The sequence below is a fragment of the Musca domestica genome, unplaced genomic scaffold (genome assembly GCF_030504385.1).
Source record: "Musca domestica strain aabys unplaced genomic scaffold, Musca_domestica.polishedcontigs.V.1.1 12, whole genome shotgun sequence".
Classification (NCBI taxonomy): Eukaryota; Metazoa; Arthropoda; class Insecta; order Diptera; family Muscidae; genus Musca; species Musca domestica.
In genome coordinates this window covers 10,877,450-10,901,686 of record NW_026712155.1, presented here as the reverse complement: position 1 = coordinate 10,901,686, position 24,237 = coordinate 10,877,450, and the positions used below count along the sequence as shown (strand labels likewise).

At 35.5% G+C, this 24,237-nt stretch overlaps 2 protein-coding genes across 2 annotated transcripts; both read right to left on the bottom strand.

Moving 5' to 3' along the window:
* Positions 1–630: 630 nt before the first annotated feature.
* Positions 631–12,081, bottom strand: LOC101892268 (mitochondrial thiamine pyrophosphate carrier). Its single transcript, XM_005180720.4, has 3 exons — positions 11,282–12,081; positions 4,850–5,982; positions 631–1,202 (listed from the first exon to the last, which is right to left on the bottom strand). Exons 2-3 carry the CDS (start codon positions 5,569–5,571, stop codon positions 866–868), a joined length of 1,059 nt encoding a protein of 352 aa, XP_005180777.1. The 5' UTR covers positions 5,572–5,982; positions 11,282–12,081; the 3' UTR covers positions 631–865.
* A 1,071-nt stretch (positions 12,082–13,152) lies between these two features.
* Positions 13,153–20,161, bottom strand: LOC101892437 (arrestin domain-containing protein 3). Its single transcript, XM_005180721.4, has 4 exons — positions 19,602–20,161; positions 15,244–15,611; positions 13,794–14,316; positions 13,153–13,732 (listed from the first exon to the last, which is right to left on the bottom strand). The coding sequence occupies exons 1-4, from the start codon at positions 19,723–19,725 to the stop codon at positions 13,317–13,319; spliced, it is 1,431 nt and encodes a 476-aa protein (XP_005180778.1). The 5' UTR covers positions 19,726–20,161; the 3' UTR covers positions 13,153–13,316.
* Between the last annotated feature and the right edge of the window lie 4,076 nt (positions 20,162–24,237).

The following is a 24,237-nucleotide window of genomic DNA, read 5'->3' as shown; positions in this document are numbered from 1 at the left end:
TTGCATATATCTCACATAAATGATAGGAAGTAGTCGAAACAGTCCAAATCTGGCACGTTGTAATATTTATATCAGTCTTATGTCACATACAAATTGGTCAGTATTGGCCAATTGCTTCGGAACCTCCACCATAAAGGGTCAACAGTTTGAATGATCATAAATCAAGGCTGGGGGTATATATAGATGTCGGCAAAACAGACTGACATTTTTTAACATGTTTGGAACTATATTTGGCTATTACTTGTCTCACCATATAAAGGTAAACATCAAAACAGATAAATAGAGAGCTTTTTCAGTTACACAAAGTGAGCAGAAGAGAATTTCATACCATCTCTCTCCCTCTGACTTTTTCACAATTATTCGTAATATCTCTTATTTTTTGTGGTATTTAAAATTAAATTTAATAAACCTTTAGTAGGAAGAAAGCTTATGTGGTAGCTGGCACATTGGCGTGCTAACAGCGGTCAAGCACTTGCGTTTTTAACCACACCAACAACAAATAAATAATTTTTTTTAAATATATCCCACATTTTGTTGTTCTCCTTGGAAAAAAGTGTATATATATTTTTCTTCTCTTTGTTTAAAAATAATATCGTTACAAAATATTTTTTTTTTATCGACAAAAAAAGGAAAACCGAATGTATGCATATAATAATTATCATAATTATCAAAATAGACAACAACATTTCTTTATAACTTAAATTGTACTAACTAAATTATTTACAATAAAATTATAAAAAAAAACAAAAATTATATATAATTATGTATATTTAACTAATTTAGAAATGTCTTTCAATAAAAAAATGTGACGGTTATTAAATATCCGGCGTTTAATAACCACATTGAATGTGAGTGTGTGTGTGTTCTAACTGGACTTGGTGCTGCTGCTGCTGTTAGCTGGTAACCATTGTATCTGCTTCAATTTATCATAGATACTAAAGTACAAAGCTGTTGTCAAGCTTGACTTAAGCAGGGTGGGAGCAACACCTTTGTAAAGACCGCGAACACCTTCTTGTTTGATGGTTTCCCGCAGACAGCTATAGACCCCCGTACAGCGTATGTTTTGTCCAAAGGTTTGACGATTCGATTCGAAACCTTGTATTTGTAAACGTTTCTTGATCAAATCAAATGGATAGACAATCGTTTTGGAGAGCATTCCCGATGAGGCACCCATTATCAGCAGAGTCCAGGTGGGAAGTTGACTGTGAAGAGACAAAAATATAGGGAATATTGTAAATTATTTATAGAAACATTATAATTTATAATTGCAAATGTTAAAAGGACAATTCAAAATAACAAATTTAAGGTCTATTTTTCCAACTACTTGAAATATAAATAAAACTCCCCGAAGAAAAATTCCCGCAAATTAAGATAATGTTAAGGTTTTATTTCAGTATAACAATATGAAAATGAAAGAGAACAAAATACACAATTCCAAATAAGTTTTTTTTTCATATTTTTGAGTTCAATTCAAAATTTGGAAAACATATTTGGATTGGTGTCTTTCCTTCGCCTTTGTTAAAACAGGCCCTGAATTAAAGTTATTAGTTTAAAAAAAAGAATAATAATAATAATAATTTTTATACCCTCCACTTTGAAAAGGAGGGTGTATTAACTTTGTTATTCCGTTTGGAACATCTCTAAATATTAGACCCCATAAAGTATATATACAGGCTGAGATGAAAAAACTGCAAACAACTTCAGACAGCTGTTTAATTTCTAAGCCACTCGTACGACGGCTGTTAAAATAATCCCTGTGACAGGCGTACGAAAGCATTTTAGTGAGAATTTTTCAGAAAAAAAAAATAGTTATTCGTGATGGAATACAAGCGTGATAGTGTGATTTATTTATATTTGGTTGGAAAACCACAAGTGGCTAGCCTTAGAGCACTCCAGCATTTAAATGTGAATAAATCTTTGGTGTCTCGTTACCGTAATACTGGTAGCGTAGCCCGACGTCGAGGAAGTGGACGAAAGAAGAATACAGCAACATCAGCAGAAATGGTTCGAAAAGTAAAGAAGCCACCATCCATCGAACACCTCGTCGCAGTGGCCGAAAAATGGCTCGTTTACTGAACATATCGCAATATTTCATTCGGCAAATATTGAAAAATAAGCTCGGGGTAAAGCCATTGAAATTCCAAATTCCAAAAAGTACAAGAACATACACGGCAGCAGAAAAAAAATCGACTCTAAAGAGCTAAAAAGTTGCTTCGCTTGGTCGAAAGTGGCGAACTGCCGAATTTGGTTTTCTCCGATGGGAAAACATTCGTTGTCCAGCAGTTTGTAAACATACAAAATGATCGTGTTAACTTTCCAAAGAGGTCAGCTGAAAATGTGCACCTTCGGTTGGCGGCCAAAACTCAAGCGCCGGGCATGGTGATGGTGTGGGCCGACATAACAGCCGTTGGTCGTTCTCCGCTCGTATTAATCGACCGTGGCATCAAAATAAATGACGTATATTATTGCGAAAATATTCTGGAGGGTGAAAGCGTTGGGCACGCAAACATTTTGGCCACAGACCTTGGAAATTTCAAACAGGACTCAGCACCATCACATTCAGCACGCGAATGGTTACAAAATGAGGTTCTTCGCTTCATTTCCAGCGCACAATGGCCACCAAAAAATCTCCGGATACCAATCCGTTGGACTATTGTGTCTGGAGTATTTTGGAAAGCAAAGTTGGCACTAAAAAAACACCAAAGTGTCGATCACCTCAAGCAAGCGCTTCGCCGGGAATGGGCCAAAATACCGCAGAGCAAAATTCGGGCAGCTTGTGACGGTTCCATTGGCCGTTTTAAGGTCATAATGCGTGCCAAAGGTGACCAATTCCAACAAATCTAAGCTTATTCTAAAATTGGATGCTATTTCCAAGATTTTTGCTTTCATTCAATAAAATTTAAAAAAAAATGTAAAAATTATGGCGTTTGACTTTGTTGCAGTTTTTTTATCTCACCCAGTATTAACTTTGGCATTCCCTTCCCTAAATATACGTCGTAGACCCTATAATGTATATATATTCATGATCAGTATAAAATTCTAGGTCGATGTAATGATGTAAGTTTGTCCGTCCGACTATCTGTCTGGGTTGAAATCACGATACAGCCCACATTATTTGATGAAGAGCTTTAACATTTGGCACAACAATTTGTATTGTGTCTAGGATGGTTGGTATTAAAGATGAGATATATTGGTCCACGTTTTGATATATTCGCTATACAACGGTACCTCCCTATATTCGTTATTTTTATGATTTTTGCCAGATTTTTACACGAATTTGTCTAAAAATTGGTATTTGTATGTCGTGATGGGTTCAAGCTCTGGTGGCGAAACATTATATGAATAGGTCAACGTTTTCGTATAGCCCCCATATAAGGGTATCTGCCGATATTGCGCATTTTGATGATTTTTGCCATATTTTTCTACCAATTTGTCTTAAAATTGGTAGTTGTAGGTCATAATGGGTTCCAGCTCTGGTGGCGAAACTTTTTTTGTATAGGTCCACGTTTTCGTATGGCCCCCATATAAGGGTACCACCCGATATTGCGTATTTTGATAATTTTTGCCACATTTTCCCACGGATTTGCCTAAAAATTGGTCCTTAATGGATTCTCCCTCCGTTGGCAATAATGGAATATCTAGGTCCACGTTTTCCTATAGCGCGCAAATGACAATACCCACCGGTATTCAGTATTTTACCCACAAAATGTTTCAAATTTGGTATTTAAGAAGATTTGGTAGATGAAAATCCTTGAATTATAAAATTGTCTATGCAGGTTTCCGGTTTTGGTATGGACCCCTCACCGGCAGGCCTCATTCACTTAACGGTTTTTTCAAAAGTTTAACAGAATTGTCCAAACGGTCTTACTGGTGTTTGTAGTTTACGGTGGAACACATTGGAATTCTGATACTTTTATATAAAAATGTTTTCTTTACCCAATGGTGGGGGGCATTAAAAGTTCGGCCCGGCCGTACTTAATGTTTTTTTGTTGACTTGTTTATTTTAATTTTTTATTTTCCAACTAGAAAAAAAATCGGGGATTTTTGTGGTTATTGAACAGATGATTCATTGTTTACATTACTATCGATTGGCTGATTATCGATTAAAATTTCTCAGAAGAGGCTGAACCATGGGCTGAACTACAGGAAATCTTTGTAGACATGTTGGGGCTCTCTTTTAACGGGCTTTCTCTGTTCTACTTTGTTTGATTTGTATATGTTCTCTTGCTTAATGTTTTTTACTTGTTAATTTTAAATTTAATTTTTTGTTTTCAAAAATAATGATTTTTACTCAAAATTTCCACTTTCGATTCCTTTGTCAAAAATAGGAACTAAATTAAATCTATTATTTTTTGAAAAAAAAAAAAATTAATTTCCAACCGAAAATTTATTTTTTCAGTGTTTTAAAAAATAATGATTTTTACTCAAAATTTCCACTTTCGATTCCTTTGTCAAAAATAAGCTCTATTTTTAATCTATTACTTTTTGAAAAAAATTAATTTCCAATTGAAAATTTATTTTTTCAGTGTTTTAAAAAATAATGATTTTTACTCAAAATTTCCACTTTCGATTCCTTTGTCAAAAATAGGCCCTAAATTAAATCTATTAGTTTTTGAAAGAAAATTAATTTCAATTGAAAATTTATTTTTTTCAGTGTTTGAAAAAATAATGATTTTTCCTCAAAATTTCCACTTTCGATTCGTTTGTCAAAAATAGGCTCTAAATTAAATGTATTATTTTTTGAAAAAAATATTAATTTCTAATTGAAAATTTATTTTTTCAGTGTTTTAAAATATTAATGATTTTTACTCAATATTTCCAATTTTATCAATTTAATTCCCCCACTCACCTTCTCTCTTCCACATGGAACATCTTACAGGCCGATTGTGAGAACAGACGATAGAACATAAAATTCGAACCCATCAACGGTGTTATTTGCAGCAGGGCCGACGAGAGGCCACGATACATACCGCGCGGACCCTCATTGCGAATTATCGAGGCCACAGCCCGTGTGGCATTGCGATAACCCTTACTCGTATCCTGCGCTATCAGCCGCGTGCGTATCACATCTAATGGTGTTGAAATTATCACAGCCGTACTGCCGGCCACGGCACCACATATGAAATTGGATAGATTTGGTTTATCCTTGAGATAGACGGTTTGTTTGGCAAACAAACTCAATTGTTCGTAGGTCCAGAATTGTGATATGCCATACATGACACTTAGCACCTGAGCTGGATTATGGCCCTTCCAGAAGGCCATGAGGCCCTCTTCCCTGAATATTGTTCTGACGGCTTGGGTTATGGAAATATATTTGGATTTTTTAGCTGCCACCGAGGTTGCATCCACCCCGAGCGGTTCAACTTGCAGTTGGAAACGTATTTTCAAGACATCGAATGGTTGACATGTGGATCGTGTTATAGCTGCTGCCAAGCCACCGGCAATGATTTGTTGCAACTGTTCCTTTTTGCTGTGGGTACGTTTTTTGGCTGGAGTCTTTGCTGGCTGATCCAAGGTTGGCTTTGCCACTGAGGTGGTGGCATTTGTTGTTGTACTCACTTGTGGTGTCATCTTTAAGGTATATTTGTTGTTGTCGTCGTCTATCTAAAGCTTATGGAGGAGCAGTTTGCTTGGTTTCTTGTGCGTTGTGTGCAAGCATTAACTCGCAACTGAGGTTTGTAAGTTTCACTTTTCTTCTGGCTTGTCGTTGAATGTCTGAATGAAATATGTGTGTGTGTGTGTGTAAGTGCGAGTGTGTGTGCCGACTTGTCTGTTTGTTTGTTTCTTTCGGCTTCAGTTGGTATTGTTATGCGTTGTGACGTCGCCAGAGATGTTACGCCAAGGTATTTTGAGACTGAATGAAGTAATAGTTCATTACGGCCACTGCCAGGTTTGAGGTTGTTGTATAGATCATCGGAGTCAAAAATCTCAGTCTTGATGATTACTTTTTAGAAAATGTTGTTTTCTTTTTTGTTTGAGAAACTGCAAAAAAAAAATGGGGAAGAAACAAAAAATATTTGTTAAAATGGGGATTGAATAAATCATCATGTACATATGTAAAAAAGAGAAAAGGGTCAGAAAGATTAGGTAGAGATTAGAGATCCTAAGAAGATATTGAATGCATAAGAAAACCTTACATATGAGGAGTTTGCATTTACAGGGTGAAATAAAAAAAACGAACAAAGTAAAACGCCATTTTTTACATTTTACAAAAAATGTCGGATATAGCATCAATTTTTTCAAATTTTGCTAACCGAAACCGAAGCAGGACCATCATTATATTCCCTTAGAGTAGCGGGCATTGATTCCTCCCTTTTCAATAATTACTGGTAAAAATCCAGCATATTATAAAAAAGCAGAACTAAAAATCGGAGGCGCATACAGAGGCGTTAGAAAAATGTACATCGCAAAGTAACCAAAATAGAGGGGGAACAAATTCCACACCCCTCCCTCCCAAAAAAAAAAAATTATACCCTCCACCATAGTATGGAGATTATGCTAAATTTGTTATTCCGTAACACCTCGAAATATACATAAACATTCTTGATCAGCATAAAATTCTATGTCGATTTAGCGATTTCCGTCCCTATGTGGAAATCACTCTAGCTTCCGAACGAAATTTAGGTTGATAAAATTTTACCCAAATGTATATTATGTCTGCTGGACTTTTGGTATTGAAAATGGGCCATGTAGATCCACGTTTTGGTATAGCCCCCCGTATAATAGTACCTCCCTTTATTCGGTATTTTGATTATTTTAACGACATTATGCAGCGGAATTGTTTCAAATTTGGTATTTGAAGTTCGTGTTGGATACTACAGCCTAAGACAGAAAATTGTCCGTGCATGTTCACGTCATCGTATAGCCCCCATATAATAGTACCTCCCTTTTTTTCGGTATTTTGAAGATTTTAGCGACATTATTCATCGGAAGTGTTTCAAATTTGGTATTTGAAGTTCGTAATGGATACTACAGCCTATGACAGAAAATTGTCCGTGCAGGTCCACGTCTTTGTATAGCCCCCATATAATGGTACCTCCCGATATTCGGTATTTTGATGATTTTAACGTCATTATTCATCGGAATTGTTTCAAATTTGGTATTTGAAGTTCGTAATGGATACTACAGCCTTTGACAGAAAACTGTCTGTGCAGGTTCAAGTCTTCGTATAGCCCCCATATATCAGTACCTCCCTATATTGGGTATTTTAATGATTTTAGCGACATTATTCATCGGAATTGTTTAAAATTTTGTATTTGAAGTTCGTAATGGATACTACAGCCTATGACAGAAAATTGTCTGTGCAGGTCCACGTCTTCGTATAGCCCCAATATAATGGTACCTCCCGATATTCGGTATTTTGATGATTTTAGCGACATTATTCACCGGAATTGTTTTAAATTTGGTATTTGAAATTCGTAATGGATACTACAGCGTATGAGAGAAAATTGTCTATGCAGGTCCAGGTCTTCGTATAGGCCCCATACCTCCCTATATTGGGTATTTTAATGATTTTAGCGACATTATTCATCGGAATTGTTTCAAATTTGGTATTTGAAGTTCGTAATGGATACTACAGCCTAAGACAGAAAATTGTCTTTGCAGGTCCACGCCTTCGTATAACTCCCATATAATGGTACATTTCAGTACTCCGTATTTTGATGATTTAAGCGAGATTATTCACCGGAATTGTTTCAAATTTGGTATTTGAAGTTCGTAATGGATACTACAGCCTATGACAGAAAATTGTCTGTGCATGTCCACGTCTTCGTATAGCCCCCATATAAAGGTACTTCCCGACATTCGGTATTTTGATGATTTTAGCGACATTATTCACCGGAATTGTTTCAAATTTAGTATTTGAAGTTCGTAATGGATACTACAGCCTATGACAGAAAATTGTCTATGCAGATCCAGGTCTTCGTATAGGCCCCATATATCAGTACCTCCCTATATTCGGTATTTTGACGAGTTTAGGTACAAAACCAACCGAAATTGTTTGAGATGTCGTATTTGAAGTTCGTAATGGATGCTACAGCCTGTGACAGAAACCTGTCTATGTTGGTCCAGGTGTTCGCACAGCTCCGATTTTGATGATTTAAGCTACATTAATGATCGTTTATTTCAAGTTTCGAATTTGAATATGGTAATGGCTTATGACAAACAATGCCTATGTAGGTCCACGTCGTATAGACCCCAATATAACGGCTATATTCGGTATTTTTAAAATTTCAACAGATTTTTTTAAGGATTTTATTTTTTGAAAATTTTCAAATTCGTTCCAAATGGTGGAGGGTATTCAAAGTTCGGCCCGGCTGAACTTACTGCTTTTTAACTTACTGCTTACTGATTTAAGGTTAGAGGCGTATCCGATGGGAGTCTATGCAAATTCCCCTACAATGCATCATTTTCGAATGATGATGTCTAAGACAAAAATGTTCTCTAGCAAATTTCCATATAAGTCACCAAAGAAAATAAATCTCTATTTCTATTTCTAAGTCTCTAATTTCTATTATATATCAAGAATATATCTGCATCAATGTTACCACAACAATCGAGATAATATTTCCTAATACACTTAACAGCTCTCATCCCCATATTCATATTAAAGCCTAATAGGGCCCCTTTTCACTAGGCAACCTTTAGAATACCATCGTAACAAACTCCAAACAAAGTCTACATCTAAAAATATACCTGTTTTAATTTTAAAATAAATATTTTTTTTTTCCTTCTTCATTTGGCTGCTATAATATTTGCCCTTGAAATCTTAACAAAACCGCTCCGAAAATGATGGGGCATAAAATACAAACATTAAATGCATAAATTTAAATTTATGCAAATCAAGCTGAGATCTATGACCAACCAACAATCTGTAAACATTCCAAAACAAAATCAATACCTATCCCAATGTGTCCATATTGTTTTCTTATTTCAACATTTTTGCCACAAACATAAATATTGCGAAAATACAATAAGAGTTTATGGTATTGACTCATGTTGCTGCTGATGCCAAATAAAAAAAAAACAATCGATGGCTTCTACGCACTATTGTCGCTTGAGACAAGTGTTAAATATTTGACTAACTATTTTGACATTCACACCTTCTTCTTGTCGTGCCTTGCGAGAGCATCTTGTTTTTCTTTTCTCAAGCTTACATGCCAACATGTAAGAAACCATTACCAACCATCGTGGTGGTTTTTCTATTTGATATCTCAAAATCAAGTCTATAATCAAAATGTGCACGCATGCGCATACGCTTGATCTTTGTGGCATACGTGATTGCTGGTGGATGACAATTGGAAACAATTAATAAGATCTTTCGATATGGTCTTTTGATACGGTACGCGCTAGCAGGCAGGTACAATAGGTTAATGAGGGAAATTACCGCCATAATTATCGGGGAAAAGCAAATCTTGATTTGAAATAAAGATTTTGATTACAACACTAGTTTTTAAATAGAAAATTATAGCACAACTGTGACGCCGACTTTGGCTAACAAAACACAAACATTATTTTTAATTATATACAATTAAGCTGTTGGGAAAGGACAAAAGTTGGGCGAGGTCGATTATGTGATACCATACACTACTATGCACATTTAAAAGAGATCCGCGTAAGAAACAGGGTATAGTAATGTGATTGTTATTGAATGCATAGTTTGGACTGAGGGGGGTCAAATTTTCAAATCGGAAAAAATCCACAAGTTTAGGTCAGTTATTAATTAACAAGAAAAAACCTTATGTTCGGCCGGGCCGTAATCTAAGTAACCTCCATAAGGGAGGCCATACCAAAACGGGAACCTCTATAGACAATTTTATACTTCAAGGATTGTCATCAAACCAAATCTTCTTAAATACCAAATTTGAAACAATTTTGTGGGTAAATGTGACTAGGATTATCAAAATACTGAATATCGTTATGTGGGCGCTATAGGAAAAAGTGGACCTAAGTATTCAATGTTCTGCCACCGGAACTAAACCCCATTATCTACTACTACAAATCTACAAATACCAATTTTTAGACAAGTCCGTTAAAAAAAATGTGGCGAAAATCATCAAAATACCGAATATTGCGAGGTACCGTTATGGGGGGTTACCTAGATATACTATGTTTTGCCACCGGAGCTAGAACCCATTGCGAACTACAAACACCAATTTTTGGGCAAATCCGTGAAAAATTGTGCAAATACCGAATATCGGGAGGTAGCGCTACATAGGGGTTATACCAAAATGCGGACCCATATATATACTAGGTTCCGCCACCGGAGCTTGAATTCATTGCGAATTACAAATACCAATTTGTAGACAAATCCGTGAAAAATTGTGGCAAAAATCGTCAAAATTCCGAATATCGGGAGGTACCGTTACATGGGGGTTATACCAAATCGTGGACGTATGCATAAAATGATTCGCAACCGGAGCTAGGAACCATTATGACCTACAAATACCAAATTTTGAACAAATCGGTGAAAAAATGTAGTGAAAATCATCAAAATGCCGAATACCGGAAGGTAGCGTTATATGGGAGCTATACAAGAACGTGGACTTATATATACAATGTTTCCCAACCGAAGCTAAAGCCCATTATGATCTACAAAAAATAATTTTTAAACAAATCGGTGAAAAATGTGGTGAAAATCATCGAAATAGGGAATATCGGGCGGAACCGTTATATGGCGGCTATATCAAAACGATATATTTCATTTTCATGGACACAATACAAATAGTTTTGCCAAATTTTGAAGCTCTACGTCAAATAATGTGCTCTGAATCGTGATTTCAACAGACAGACGGACATCGTTAAATCAACTTAGAATTTTATGCTGATTCTGAATATATGTGCTTGATGGGGTCTACGACGAATATTTAGGGATGTTACAAAGGAAATGACAAAGTTAATATACCCTCCTTTCCACGTTCAATGGTCCCTCAAAATAGTGTTTTGTAGATAATCTAGTCAGCTAATGAAAGTCTTCGTCCTGGAGCCAACCAAAGGAACCCAGCAAAACTGTATGTTTATCAGACTTTAAATGCGATCTGTACTTATATTAAAATAGCTTCACACAGAGACGACGGACATGCATTAATCGTCTCGGAAAGTAGTGCTATGAAGATCTCTAAATGTAACTAGGCACCTATATCTCCCCCCCTTCACAATGTTACGAACATAATAACCTTGGCACACAGTGCGGTGTAGGGTATGAAACTAGTTTCGAGGGTTGGACAGCAGTGATGTAAACAACTATGATTACATTAAGTGTATATTCGTCTCATTGACTTACCCACAATAATAAAATAAAGGAAAAACAAAACTTGGCATAAAATGCAATTATCCACAATGTGCATAAATGAAAGTTTTCGAATTTCTTTGTTGTTATTCAAGCGCCTGTAATTGTATCCATTCCAGGTCGTCGATGTTTTCAGCTTCAGCTCTTTTATTTTGAAATTCCAACAATGGACTACTACTACATTGGTCGGGTAGTATGGTTGGGGGGGGGGGGGGGGTTGTTGTAAATTGAATATCAAAACAAAACACTAAATTTCGATTCCGTATCACATAGTCGGTCCGCCCGCTTAACAATTTCGATTTGAACCTCTTCCAATAACACCTGTTTCAATACTAAAAATCGTTTTTGGTGGAATTTGTAGTTTCAGTCTGCTGCGCTGTTGTGTTACACCGCACCTCTCTTTGGTTTTGAGTGTCAATGGGTTTCATTCATGTTAGCACGTTGTTTTTTTGTTTTCTCAACTTTCTTTTTCTTTAACTAACCAACCAACCTGACTGCAGCTAGCTGGCCTTGCTCATCCATAAAAATTGAAGGCTTGTCGCTCACAGCCGCCAAAAACTTAACCAATAATCAACAGTTGAGAAACCCATTGATTGAATCTTCTTCACTTTGGCCCTTTGTTGTTATGCAGCAGTCTCTTGGAATCTCTGCTGGTGGTGAGCTTTAATCACCCCCTCTCGTCTCTTAGCAGTGGTACGATCCGATCAGGTTTATGTCGGTATATCTGCTGTGCTGTTTTGACTATTCAATTTCAAAACAAGTTACGTCAAAAGTGAAATAGGGATAGGTAAGTCGACTTCTGATTAGTAAGTAAGTAATTTTTACTTGAGTCTTCTTCTTTTCTTTGACAATGTTGACATTCAATGTGAGTGATTAACATAATAACATAATCGATGGCAATTTCATGTTGCCACATGGCTGGATGAAAACAATTGGCGGCAACGAGTGGCAGTTGTCAAACAGGGTTGTACATTGCGGTTAGAGAGACGTTACATTTCATTTGAAATTTTAATTTATTTTTTGATTTAGAAGAATTGGTTAATTTCGATGAAAAAGGTTTCCTTGCTAGAAAAATTTTGAAAATATGGAAGTCTTTTAGTAATTCAAAGAAGTCATGTTGAATGTGGAGGTAAGCTTGTAGTTTAGAATACACGAAAATCTTAATTGAAATGAAATCTTAATATCCAGCTGGACATTGATTCTACGGCAGTCGGCGACCTGAAATTTTCTATCTGGTATTGCAATACAAGATATATTGTTTTGGCCATAGTAGAATCATTGTTTTGCCATGTATTTAAAACAAAAATTTGTGCTTCCACCGGGATATTACCCACATATTGGAAACCCAGGGGAGAAAGAAGGAGTAGTAAGAAGTGTAATAAAATTTTAATTATTTAGAAACAATTTTAGCAGAATTTGCCAAGACACACTTTAGAAATGTGTGTTAGTAGAAATAATGGGATGTGTGTAATTTGAAGAGAACCCGATGCTTATTTCGGATTTTATGATCGTTTTTGTTATTCAAAACTTTGACCCTTTGTGGGGGAGGTACCAGAAGGAATAATCCGATCTCTACAATCTTTATAACAGATCTTGTGTTAATGGAAATATTAAAATGTGCCAAGTCTGAATTAATAGGAATGGTCATTTTGCGTTTTATGAGCTTCGTGGATTTTAAAAATGTTTACCCTTTGTGGGGGAGGTACCAAAAGGAGTGAACCTTGGAAAACCCTTCTTTACAACAATCCACATTTACATCTCTGGTGGGTCTTAAACCCTATTTAACAAAAAAAAACTTATTTTTATTACAATACCATTTTGTGTGTTGTCTTTATTTGTTCATATATTTTATAAAAATAAAAAATAATAATGTTTGTATACATATTTATATATATATAATAGTAGCTTGTCGGTATATATATCAAGAGAGATATATAAAAAAGAAATGCAATAAAATATTTGTATCAAATCGTATAGTTGTATGTTTGTGTGAGTGTAAAAAATAGTTAAGAAGACTTCGTTTGCAAATTTATTTCCAACCAATATTTGCAGATGGATCGTGGGGTGTGGGTTCATAGTCAGGTGGTAGGCTGAAACCTAAAACTTCCAGAGAAGGTTGATGCGGAGGACCAGGGGTCGGACGATTTGTGTTGGGTGGTTGAACAACAGCTGGCGATTGTGGTGCCGTGGGTGATGGCATCACAGCTGCTGGTGGGGCAGTTGGTGTTATATTTGCTTTTGGTGGGGTTGGTGTAACGACCATGGGACCCGGTTGAGGTGAAGGATAAAGATTGTTGGCCGATGACGGCGGTGGTGCCGCCGGGCCAGGTGTTGCGGTACCATTAACACCCAGTTCGCCATCATTTAAAAATACCGGATATCTAGGTTTAAAGGTATTGCTTTCAAACTGTTCCGAGCGTACATCTTCTTCGAACATGGGAGGGGCTGAAAAGAAATACATTTTAATAGCATTTTATTGAGATTTTAAAGTGAAAACCACACTTACGCAATGGTTTATACACCGGTCCCCGCCCGGGCTGTGATGTAACCGCCTCCGTTTCAACGGTACTGGCAAACAGAGCCACCGTACCAATCGTCAGCGGAAACTCAATCACCAAATCGCCATGAATCCTCGATACCTTGGCAATGAATTTCAACGAATAACTAACTTTAATAATACTACAGCTCTCCAGCGAGGTCGGTGTGGTGGAGGGTATTTGCAAGAATTCATTAAATTCGGCTTTATTATATTTCACCACCTCTCCGCAATGATTGTCCGCAACTTTGATTTCGGTCTCTTTTGTTTTTGTTTCGGGCGAACGGCTTGTGTAGACGACTTTTTTCATGAGGCGCACTTTGACGTCGGAACAATGCACGTCAGATTGATTGTCGAGTACGATGTTAAAACGTATCTTTTGTCCGGGGGCATAGCCGCTGAACGGTGCCTTGGCTGTCATCACCATGGGCCCCTTGCTGCCGCAGCAAAGACTCCAGCAGAAGGTTTTCTCCTCGATTTTGTGTAAAGGTTTCTGCAAGGACAGAATATAAGAAAAATTATGAAAAAATCAAGGTATATTTTTTTCAAACTTTTTGAAGGACCTTTAAAGTCAAAAATGTGGATTTTTAAGAATATTTTTAAAAGATCTTCAGAGCCAAAAACCTGGATTTTTTTTTAAGATTTTTAAAGGGCCTTCAGAGCCAAAACACGTGGAGTTTCTTTACAATATTTGCAAAGGATCATTAGAGCCACAAATCTGATTTTGTTTAAAAAGATTTTTAAAGGATCTTAAGATATATAAATCTGGATCTTTAGAATCAAAAATCTGGATTTTTTTTTAAAGAGCCTTTAGAGCCAAGATCTTGGATTTTTAAGGAATATTTTTGAAATACTTTTAAAGCCATAATCGGGGATTTTTTAAAGGATCTTCAAAACCAAAATTGTATATTTTTTTTTAAATATTTTTGAAGGATCTTCAGAGCCTGTTTATTATGAATAGTTCTAAGGATCTTTAAGGCTATAAATTACGTTTTATCATCGATATGTGGATTTCCAAAAAACATTTTCTTTCAGAGACATTAAAGTGTACTTTTTAATACCCTTTTCGGAGGATCTTTAGAGTCAAAAATCTGGATTTTTTAAGAGCCTTAACCAAACCAAGATCTTGGATTTTTAAGGAATATATTTGAAAGACTTTTAAAGCCATAAACGGGAATTTTTTAAAGGATCTTCAGAACCAAAAATGTAATTTTTTTAATATTTTTGAAGGATCTTCAGAGCCAGTTTATTATTAATAAGGATCTAAGGATCTTTAAGGCTATAAATCACGTTTTATCACCGATATGTGGATTTCCAAAAAATATTTTCTTTCAGAGACATTAAAGTGTACTTTTTAATACCCTTTTGGGAACCTTTGCCATCCAAATTTTTGCCATTTTTTTTTTTGGAATTCACTTACCCCATGATTTGGATTCAAATTGAGATCGTATGGCGATATAACAGTATAGGCCTGCTTAAACTCATTGTTATAACGCATTACACGATCTATGGTGAGGGTAACTTCATGCTGGATCCGACCCCAGGCCCCATTAAAGGATGTGGGTGCATTTGGCGGTATAGAACCCTGAAATGGGAAGACATATTTTCCAGCTGGCAACTCCAGTTGAGCACCACCATTTTGACCATAGACAAACTTGTCATTGGTGTAATAGATTTCCGTTGCCGAGTAGGTTTCGACTGCCTTTTCTCGATTGCCCTGAGCATCTTGTTTGGTTATGTTTTCCGTCCAGCGGACCTCGGAGAAACCGCTGATGCTAATGGCGATGGCTGTGGAAAGAGAAAAACACAAAACGAAAATTGAATTAGAAAATAAATTTAGTAATCAATTCTTGGTATTTTAGAATGTCCAACACCCAAGTGTCCATTCACAATAGACAATTGCATGTGAAATAATTGTTTATTTTTTGCTTACTCCACCCGTCTTTTTTAATGGATTCTTAAGTACTTGAGACATCTACGTGGATTTTCAATTTAAGCTAACTTGTGTATCAGCTGCCGGCATAGAGGGTGCTGACATGTTTTAAGATCATGCGATGACCTCAAATTACTTAATTAAATTCTTTTCTATACTTGGGCTAGACAAATTAAGATCAATTACAGTAACTATTATATCATTAAGGACCATCGGCATAATTGATGTCAACCACGTTATGAGACAGACACACAAAATTGGATAGATGATTCAAAATAACCTGTAAAACTAAAAATAAATATAAATATATAAATAATAAATATATAAAAGTACCTTAGACATTATACAGCGAGGCCTAAACTTTTATTCACATGAATTTTCTTTGAGTTTTTGAGGAATGCTAAGGGTTGGCCTCAATTCTTATTATTCAAATTGTTGACCCTCTATTGAGTAGGTTCCGAAGGAATAGGCCAATATTGTTCATTTCATATCGGACCTAAATAAATATGATATGAATTTTGCGACCTTCCATGAATGGAATCGGATATTAATTTCTCGTTTCACCCTTTTTAACCCTTTGTGGGGGAGGTACCAGAAGGAATGGCCCAATCTCTATCATCTTTATAACAGTTCTTGTGTTAATGAAAATATTGAGATGTGCCATGTTTGAATGGAATCGGATGTTCGTTTCGCGTCTTATGAGCTTCATACTTATTCAAAATTTTGACCCTTTGTGGGGCAGGTGCCAGAAGGAGTAGACCAATATATCCCATCTTCACACCAGACTTTTGGGTAATAAAAATATTGTGATGTGTGCAATTTGAAGAGAACCGGATGCTTATTTTGGATTTTATGATCGTTTTGGTTATTCAAAACTTTGACCCTTGGTGGGGAAGGTATCAGAAAGAATGGTCCGATCTCCACCATCTTTATAACAGAGCTAGTATTGATGGAAATATTGGGATGTGCCTAATCTGAATGGAATCGGATGTTAATTTCGCGTTTTACGAGCTTCATGAATATTCAAAATATTGACTCTTTGTGGGGGAGGTACAAGAAGGAGTGGACCGATATGTACCATCTTCACAACAGACCTTGAGTTAATAAAAATATTGTGATGTGTGTGATTTGAAGACAATCGGACTCATACATCACATTTAATAAGTGTTATAATCATTCAAAATGGTTACCCTTTGTGGGGGAGGTCCTTGATGGAGTGGGCCGATATTGTCCCACTCCGAACTTGATCTAAGTTTTACAATAATATTACGATGTACCAAGTTTGGATCAAATCTGATACTCCCTTCGAGAGTTACCGTGCGCGCCAGCCAGACAGACAGACGGACGGACATCGCTAGATCCACACCAAATGTCCTGAAATGGATTTGGTTCGTTTTTTCGATGAGGCACGTTTTGGCAGTATCAAATGATATATACCCTCTCTTTCTACGGAATGATTGATGATTTCTTTCTTCCCCGTCGAAATAAAAAACATCGCTTCCCTGGTATGACTTTAACACCGGCGTATTCTTTATAGTCCACTTTTTATGCAAACTAACCATGTAAATTTTTATTCTTGGAATTCTGTGCACACATACCATTAAACTGTTCTCACATTATTGTTATTATTTTTATTTTCTGATTTTGTAATTATAGCGCAAACTAATGGTTCTACAAAAAAGCAAAAAAAAAATGCTAAAAATAATTATCAAACTACAACAACAATTTGTTCGGCTTAGAAATAATCGAGAAAAAAACTGGTTTTGTTGGTCATGGTTTATTTCAGCTGAAACACTTTGGTGGACACACCGACATTCTGGAATAAAGAAATTCAACACCTAAATGAATTATGGGCCGATTATAGTTCAGCAAGCGGGGTGGGTATGATAAATTCAGTTGAAGGACTTTGAGCTGTGCATTTTTAAAAGTGTTTTTTTTCGAAGGACCTTTGGTCTGTAAACGAGTACATATTTCTGAATTTATTTTGATTGTCTTAGAGGTGTAGATTTATATTAACAACAACATTAAGAATGTTTTTGGAAGGAAATTAGATTTTAACGTCGATTTTAGAAATGTTTTAGGAAGGTTCTCAGGAGCTGTAAATATGGATTTTTATTTGCGACTTGTTTTATTATTTTTCGATTAGGGAGATGCCACTCGGATAGGGGATACTGTGCTTCTGGTTTAGACTCCTTGAACAAAGATGGGCTTGCCACATCTCAATATATCTATCAAAACAAGATCTGTTATTAAGATGGTAGAGATCGGACCATTCTTCTGGCAACTCTCCCACAAAGTTTTTGAATAACCAAAACGATTATAAAATCCGAAATAAGCATCCGGTTCTCTTCAAATTTCACACATCTCAATATTTCTATTAACCCAAGGTCCCTTGTTAAGATGGGATACATCGGTACACTCCTTCTGGTACCTTACCCATAAAAGGTCAACATTTTGAATATTATAAAACGATGAGTAATGTCGCTAATATCATAAAAATACCGAGGTATCGTTATATGGGGGCTACAATTTTCACAGAAAATTTTCTGGTTTAGGCTATAGTATCGATTACGAACTTCAAATACCAAATTTGATACAATTCCGGTGAATAATTTCGCTAAAAATCATCAAAATACCGAATATCGGGAGGTATCGTTATATGGAGGCTATACGAAGACGTTTACTTGCACGGACAATTTTCTGTCATAGGCTGTAGTATCCATTACGAACTTCAAATACCAAATTCGAAACGATTCCGCTGAATAATGTCGCTGAAATCATCTAAATACCGAATATCGGGAGGTGCCGTTATATGGGGGCCATACGAAGACGTGGACCTGCACAGACAATTTTCTGTCTTAGGATGTAGTATACCTTACGAACTTCAAATACTAAATTTGAAACAATTCCGGTGAAAAATGTAGCTAAAATCATCAAAATACCGAATATCAGGAGTTACCAACATACATGGCCCATTTTCAATACCAAAAGTCCTGCAGACATAAAATACATTTGAGTAAAATTTTATCAACCTACTTCATTTCATTCGGAAGCTAGAGTGAGTATCCACAGACGGATAAACGGACAAACATCGACATAGAATTGTATGCTGATCAAGAATATATATACTTTGTGGGGTCGAAAATGTATATTTCGAGGTTTATGGAATGACAAACTTAATATACCCTCCATACTATGGTGAAGGGTATAAAAAACAAAAAATACATTCTGAGCTGATTTAATTTTGTTGAATTCTTGTCATCTTCTGTGGATAGAAGCCTTTTCATGGTCTTTTTAAGTTCTTCCTCCTACGGTTAAATTACTTCCTAATATCTTTTGCAAGTAGAATATGTTCTTCGTATATGGCTACTGCAAAAATACCTTTAATTAGACCTTGGAACTTCTAATTTTCCCCATTCCTTCTCACAACCCACCTCGTATTGAGCCACAGTGAAGAGAATATTAATGAGCTACGCAGACAAATGTCTGATGACGATATAATTCAAAAAATTTTGTTGGTGTGTCGCGTTAAACTGAAAATCTACGAATATGTGTGGATGTTCTTCTCTTCTGGGTTCTTAATATCCGGAGCTGACGTAATGCCAAACAATTGCTGCAAATGCCTCGAAGTTTTATTAATAAAAGGAAGAAGTATAATACCCTTAATGATAAATTCACGAGGAAAATGTCACTGGGAAGGGGGAGGTAATTGCGTTGTTATTTATGTGTCATCTTCTGTTTGGTTTTTGCAAAAGGGACCAACCCCAAGATGCTATTTACGGCATCAATAAAAAAATAGCATTGCTTTGGTATTCCTGCATTCCATGCAATTACAAGCTACTTACAGCGTATTGTCTTGGGTCGGGTGGTCACCAATTCAGCCGTTCCCGATACCACTTGGCCGGCATAATAGACTCCAAAGGGATTGTTGTCAAAGGTGATGGTACATTTGCTGCTGCTGCTGGACATTGTTGAAATAGATGTTTGGTAGGTTTTTTTTTTGTTAATTACTTTTTTTTGAGGAAAATTAAACTCAGTTGCTCAATTCTTTTTTAATTGATCTATCTGTCTGCTGCTCGGAAACTGGTCTAAACATAGCCCCAATCAAAAGATCATCCATCCATTCATTTATTCACAAGGTCAGTGTACACTCGTCTCTTTTTTTTACAACATCTTCAACACATTTAAATGGTCTGTTTCGTTGTTGTTGTTTTTTCTTCTTCTTGATTTGTGTGAGACAATTTGATGTTGTTGCCGCTGTTGTTATGCTTTGCTATTGTAAGTTAGTTACACACGCAAAATGCTTCTTTGTTTTTTTTTCTCTATTTTCAATAGTTTGCCCGTTTCCCGACTAGTTTTCCAATTCGGCCACCACCATTCACTATCAACTCCAGACTGAAAAATTGAACTTGAAATAGAAAACTTTGTGGGCTTCTTTCTGTCAATTCATCCGCATAAAAACACATAAATACAAACACAGTTGGGTGAATGTATGTGCGAGTGTTTGTATGTCTGTTCGTTCGTTCGTTGATATATCCACAAGTGAACAATGGATTCCGGCTTGTGATACCGGCCGCTTTTTTCATAAACCAGACTAGAGCTGGGGTAGGTAGGTATGTGAGCAAGATTTTGAGACAGTAATTCAATGTTAAAATGACGCATTTTTTCGTGACACTATAGGAATTGCAGAGAGACGGAGTAAGTAACAAATTGTGGATTTGGAAATATCGTTTTTATACCCTCCACCATAGTATGGAGGCTATATTTAGTTTGTTCTTTCGTTTGTAACACTTCGAAATATACATTTTAGACCCCACAAAGTATATATATTCTTGATCAGTATAAAATTCTATGTCGATGTAGGGATGTCAGTCCATCTGTGGAAATCACTCTAGCTTCCGAACGAAAAGAAGTAGGTAAAGAAAATATTACTCAAATGTGTATTACATCTGCAGGACTTTTGGTATTTAAAATGAGACATGTAGGTCCACGTTTTGGTATAGCGCCCATATAACAGTATCTCCCTTTTTTTGGTATTTTGATGATTTTAGCGACATTGTTCAGCGAAAATGTTTTAAATTTTGTATTTGAAGTTCGTAATGGGAACTACAACCTATGACAGAAAATTGTCTGTACAGGTCCACGTGTTCGTATAGCCCCCATATGACGGAACGTGCCAATATTCGGTATTATGGTGATTTTAGAGACATTATTCTGCGGATTTGTTTCAAATTTGATATTTGAAGCTAATAATGGACACTACAGCCTTTGATATAAAATTGTCTGTGCAGGTCCACGTTTTCATATAGCCCCCATATAAAGGTACCTACCGATATTCGGTATTTTGATAATTTTAGCGTCATTATTCACCGGAATTGTTTTAAAATTGGTATTTGAAGTTCGTAATGGATACTACAGCCTATGGCAGAAAATTGTCTGTACAGGTCCACGTGTTCGTATTGCCCCCATATGACGGAACGTGCCAATATTCGGTATTTTGATAATTTTAGCGACATTATTCACCGGAATTGTTTTAAATTTGGTATTTGAAGTTCGTAATGGCTACTACAGCCTATGACAGAAAATTGTCTGTGCAGGTCCAGGTTTTGGTATAGCACCGTTTTGTTTTTCAAAATCTTGAACCAACACAAGGAATGGTCCGATCTCTAACATTTTTATAAAATATATTTTATTGGTGGAAATATTGAGTGTATCAAATAATATATACACTCTCTCTAGCCATATGGCGATTGTATTGAGCAAATTTGGGTTCCACTGTATACATTAGTAATACATATAGTTCTAGACGACTTATTGTTGTTAATGTTACTACCTATTGTTGTTTTTTTGTTGTCGCTTTATAATTGATATACAATTGGCTGAAATCATATTCTAAGCCAAATGCGAACTCAATTCCAACTTTTTTTTTCAAAAATTTATTTAAAGCTAGATTAATGAATGAATTTAAATATTCACACGAAATCCACACTCGAATATGCCTTGTCAAGGTATTCTAAAAATAGAAGATTGGTATATCTTTTAGATTTATGGAAAGATAGAGAGATAAATAAATAAATGGCCGACCGGAGGTATTTTATTTGTAATAAGTTTCTGGAAAATATTCTATGCTTTTTATGCTGCTGATTTTATTTATTATAGCTTCAGCCATAACGTGTCAGCCGAAACGTGTCTCATAGAAATAACGCTTTTAGACCCTTGGTCTCTTTGGACCAAATCCGTTTCAGGACATTTGGAGTCGTTCTAATTTTGTATTAGCAGAGAATTTAGTTAAATAATAGTTATATTGAACTCCAAAAAATGAGGTTTTAAAAAAGTATATAAATATTCCTTTTATAGATTTGTTAGAATATATAACAGCTTTCTGTTTTTTTAATTTACTTTACAAAGTATGTGTGTAGGTGTATACATTTTGTTTTAAGTTCCAGTCGACTGCAATTCAAATTACATATCCGTTTGACCTTCTATTGTTGAAACTTTCATTAGAATTTAATTGAAACAAAAAACGCTAAATTCCGTCACATATCAGAATAAGGTTTACGTTTGTTTTCAGTCGCTTCATAAATTTTGTTACAATAATTAAATACATTATTTTGATTTAGCACATGGAATATATCAAAAAGAAATGGGAAATAATTTATTTACATGTAAATAATAATGTTTACATTAAAATATTTCAGTGTGCAGTTTTTTATTTGTTTCGAAATGTGTGGCATGGTTTTTAAAAAATTATAAAAGGATGTGTAAATTTGACGTTTTAAAGTACATTTACAGTTTGTTTCGAATGTGAGACATAGCTTTCAAAAAATCAAAAAAGCAGTGTAAATTTAACATTTTAAAGTACATTTACAGTTTATCGAATTTAGTAAACCCAGTGGTTTTTTAATTTAGGGTTTGATTTCGACAAAGTTCGCCCTTAAAACTAAAAAACAACAACATTAAAAATTGTATTACTTATTTTAAGTGTTTCATTTAATTGTAACTGTTATATAAAAAATATAGAATTATAGAAGAATACCCTAATATAGAATAATACCCTTTTCGATAGTGAGACCGCTTTTCTCTTAACATTTCTTCCACAGTGTTTATTTAAATAATAAAATTGCTAATGGTTTAGTTAAATTTCCCAAAAAAATTAATCATTTAGGTACTTGGCTATCCACTCTTCGTGAGTGTTCTTAAAAACGCAAACATCGTATTAAAAACGCGTTTTTATGAAAGCGCTATGGATTACACTGTATAAGTTTTCTCTCCTGATAGTTTGAATATTACGGTTTTTTCGCCACATAAAGTAATCTTTATTCCTGCCTTTTCGTTAGTGAGACCGCTTTTCTCTTAATATTTCTTCCACAATGTTTATTTAAATAAAATTGTTATTGGTTTAGTTAAATTTCACCCGAAAAGTTGATAATTTACGTACCGGACTATCAACTCTTTGTGCGTGTTCCTAAAAACGCAAACGTCATATTAAAGACGTTTTTCTTTATGTAAGCGCTATGGACTACACTGTATGCCGTTTTCTCTCTGTGTTTAGAAAACCGGCCTAAAAGTCCACAGTAGACACTTTAAATCAGCTAAGAAAGTCTTAAAGACTAGCGGGCCCCTTTGCTTCTTAAAGTCTAGTTTCGCATAAGAAATAAAAGTTTTTATGGGGAGTTGGTGAGAATTAAATCATACCACCTGTGATTATAGTTATAATTTAAAGTCCAATGAAACTAATGTGTGAGAGGAATATCCTCCCCTGAATCGATTTCTACTAAATTTGCCGAGGCATTTGCGCTTTTTCAATTCGGGCTTCTATTACTCATCTGGTGCACAATTAACTTGAAATCGGATAAAGATATATATGGGAGCTATACCTACATTTTGACCGATTATATCCAATTTCAATAGGGTTCGTCCCTGGGTCATATAAATGATTTGTGCAAAATTTCTTCTGAATCGGGCAATAAATGCGACTTGGGATGAACCCTGGAGACGGACGGACGGACATGCATAAATCGACTCAGAATGTGATTCTATGCAGGTCATCAAAAGCAACTATGGGTAGGGTAAGTGTACCAGTAGTCGGCACTTTTAGGATTTTCGCGTTTTTAATCGCTCACCATTCTGATTGGAACTTTTCAATTATTACAAAGTTAATTTATTCAGATTCGAAATTTTGTATAGTTTTTGCAATAATAAATAAAGTTTTAATAACTTTTTATTAAATTTCATAAATTTGTAGTTTTATTAAAACAATGCTTTTTTGCCAGTAGTCGGCACCACTTGCCCATTGTCGGTATGGCATTTTCCAACAGTCGGCATACCAATTTTTTTGTAAGAATGATTAATAATAATAATAAATTAATTCATTAAAATATAATATTTTTGTTTAGATAAACTGATTCGGCGTCTTTATTGTACTTTTCTTAAGAATATGAATTGTTGAGGACCTTCACAGACAAAAATTTAATTTTTACA

Bases quoted from the DNA above. Each gene is read 5' to 3' on its own strand.
- LOC101892268 (XM_005180720.4), bottom strand. From the start codon at position 5,571: ATGACACCACAAGTGAGTACAACAACAAATGCCACCACCTCAGTGGCA. The intron at 1,203-4,849 runs GTGAGTGGGGGA...GTCTCTTCACAG, and splicing joins TTCCATGTGGAAGAGAGAAG to TCAACTTCCCACCTGGACTC.
- LOC101892437 (XM_005180721.4), bottom strand. From the start codon at position 19,725: ATGTCCAGCAGCAGCAGCAAATGTACCATCACCTTTGACAACAATCCC. The intron at 14,317-15,243 runs GTAAGTGAATTC...CTGTCCTTGCAG, and splicing joins ATTTGAATCCAAATCATGGG to AAACCTTTACACAAAATCGA. The intron at 13,733-13,793 runs GTAAGTGTGGTT...ATTTCTTTTCAG, and splicing joins ACCGGTGTATAAACCATTGC to CCCCTCCCATGTTCGAAGAA.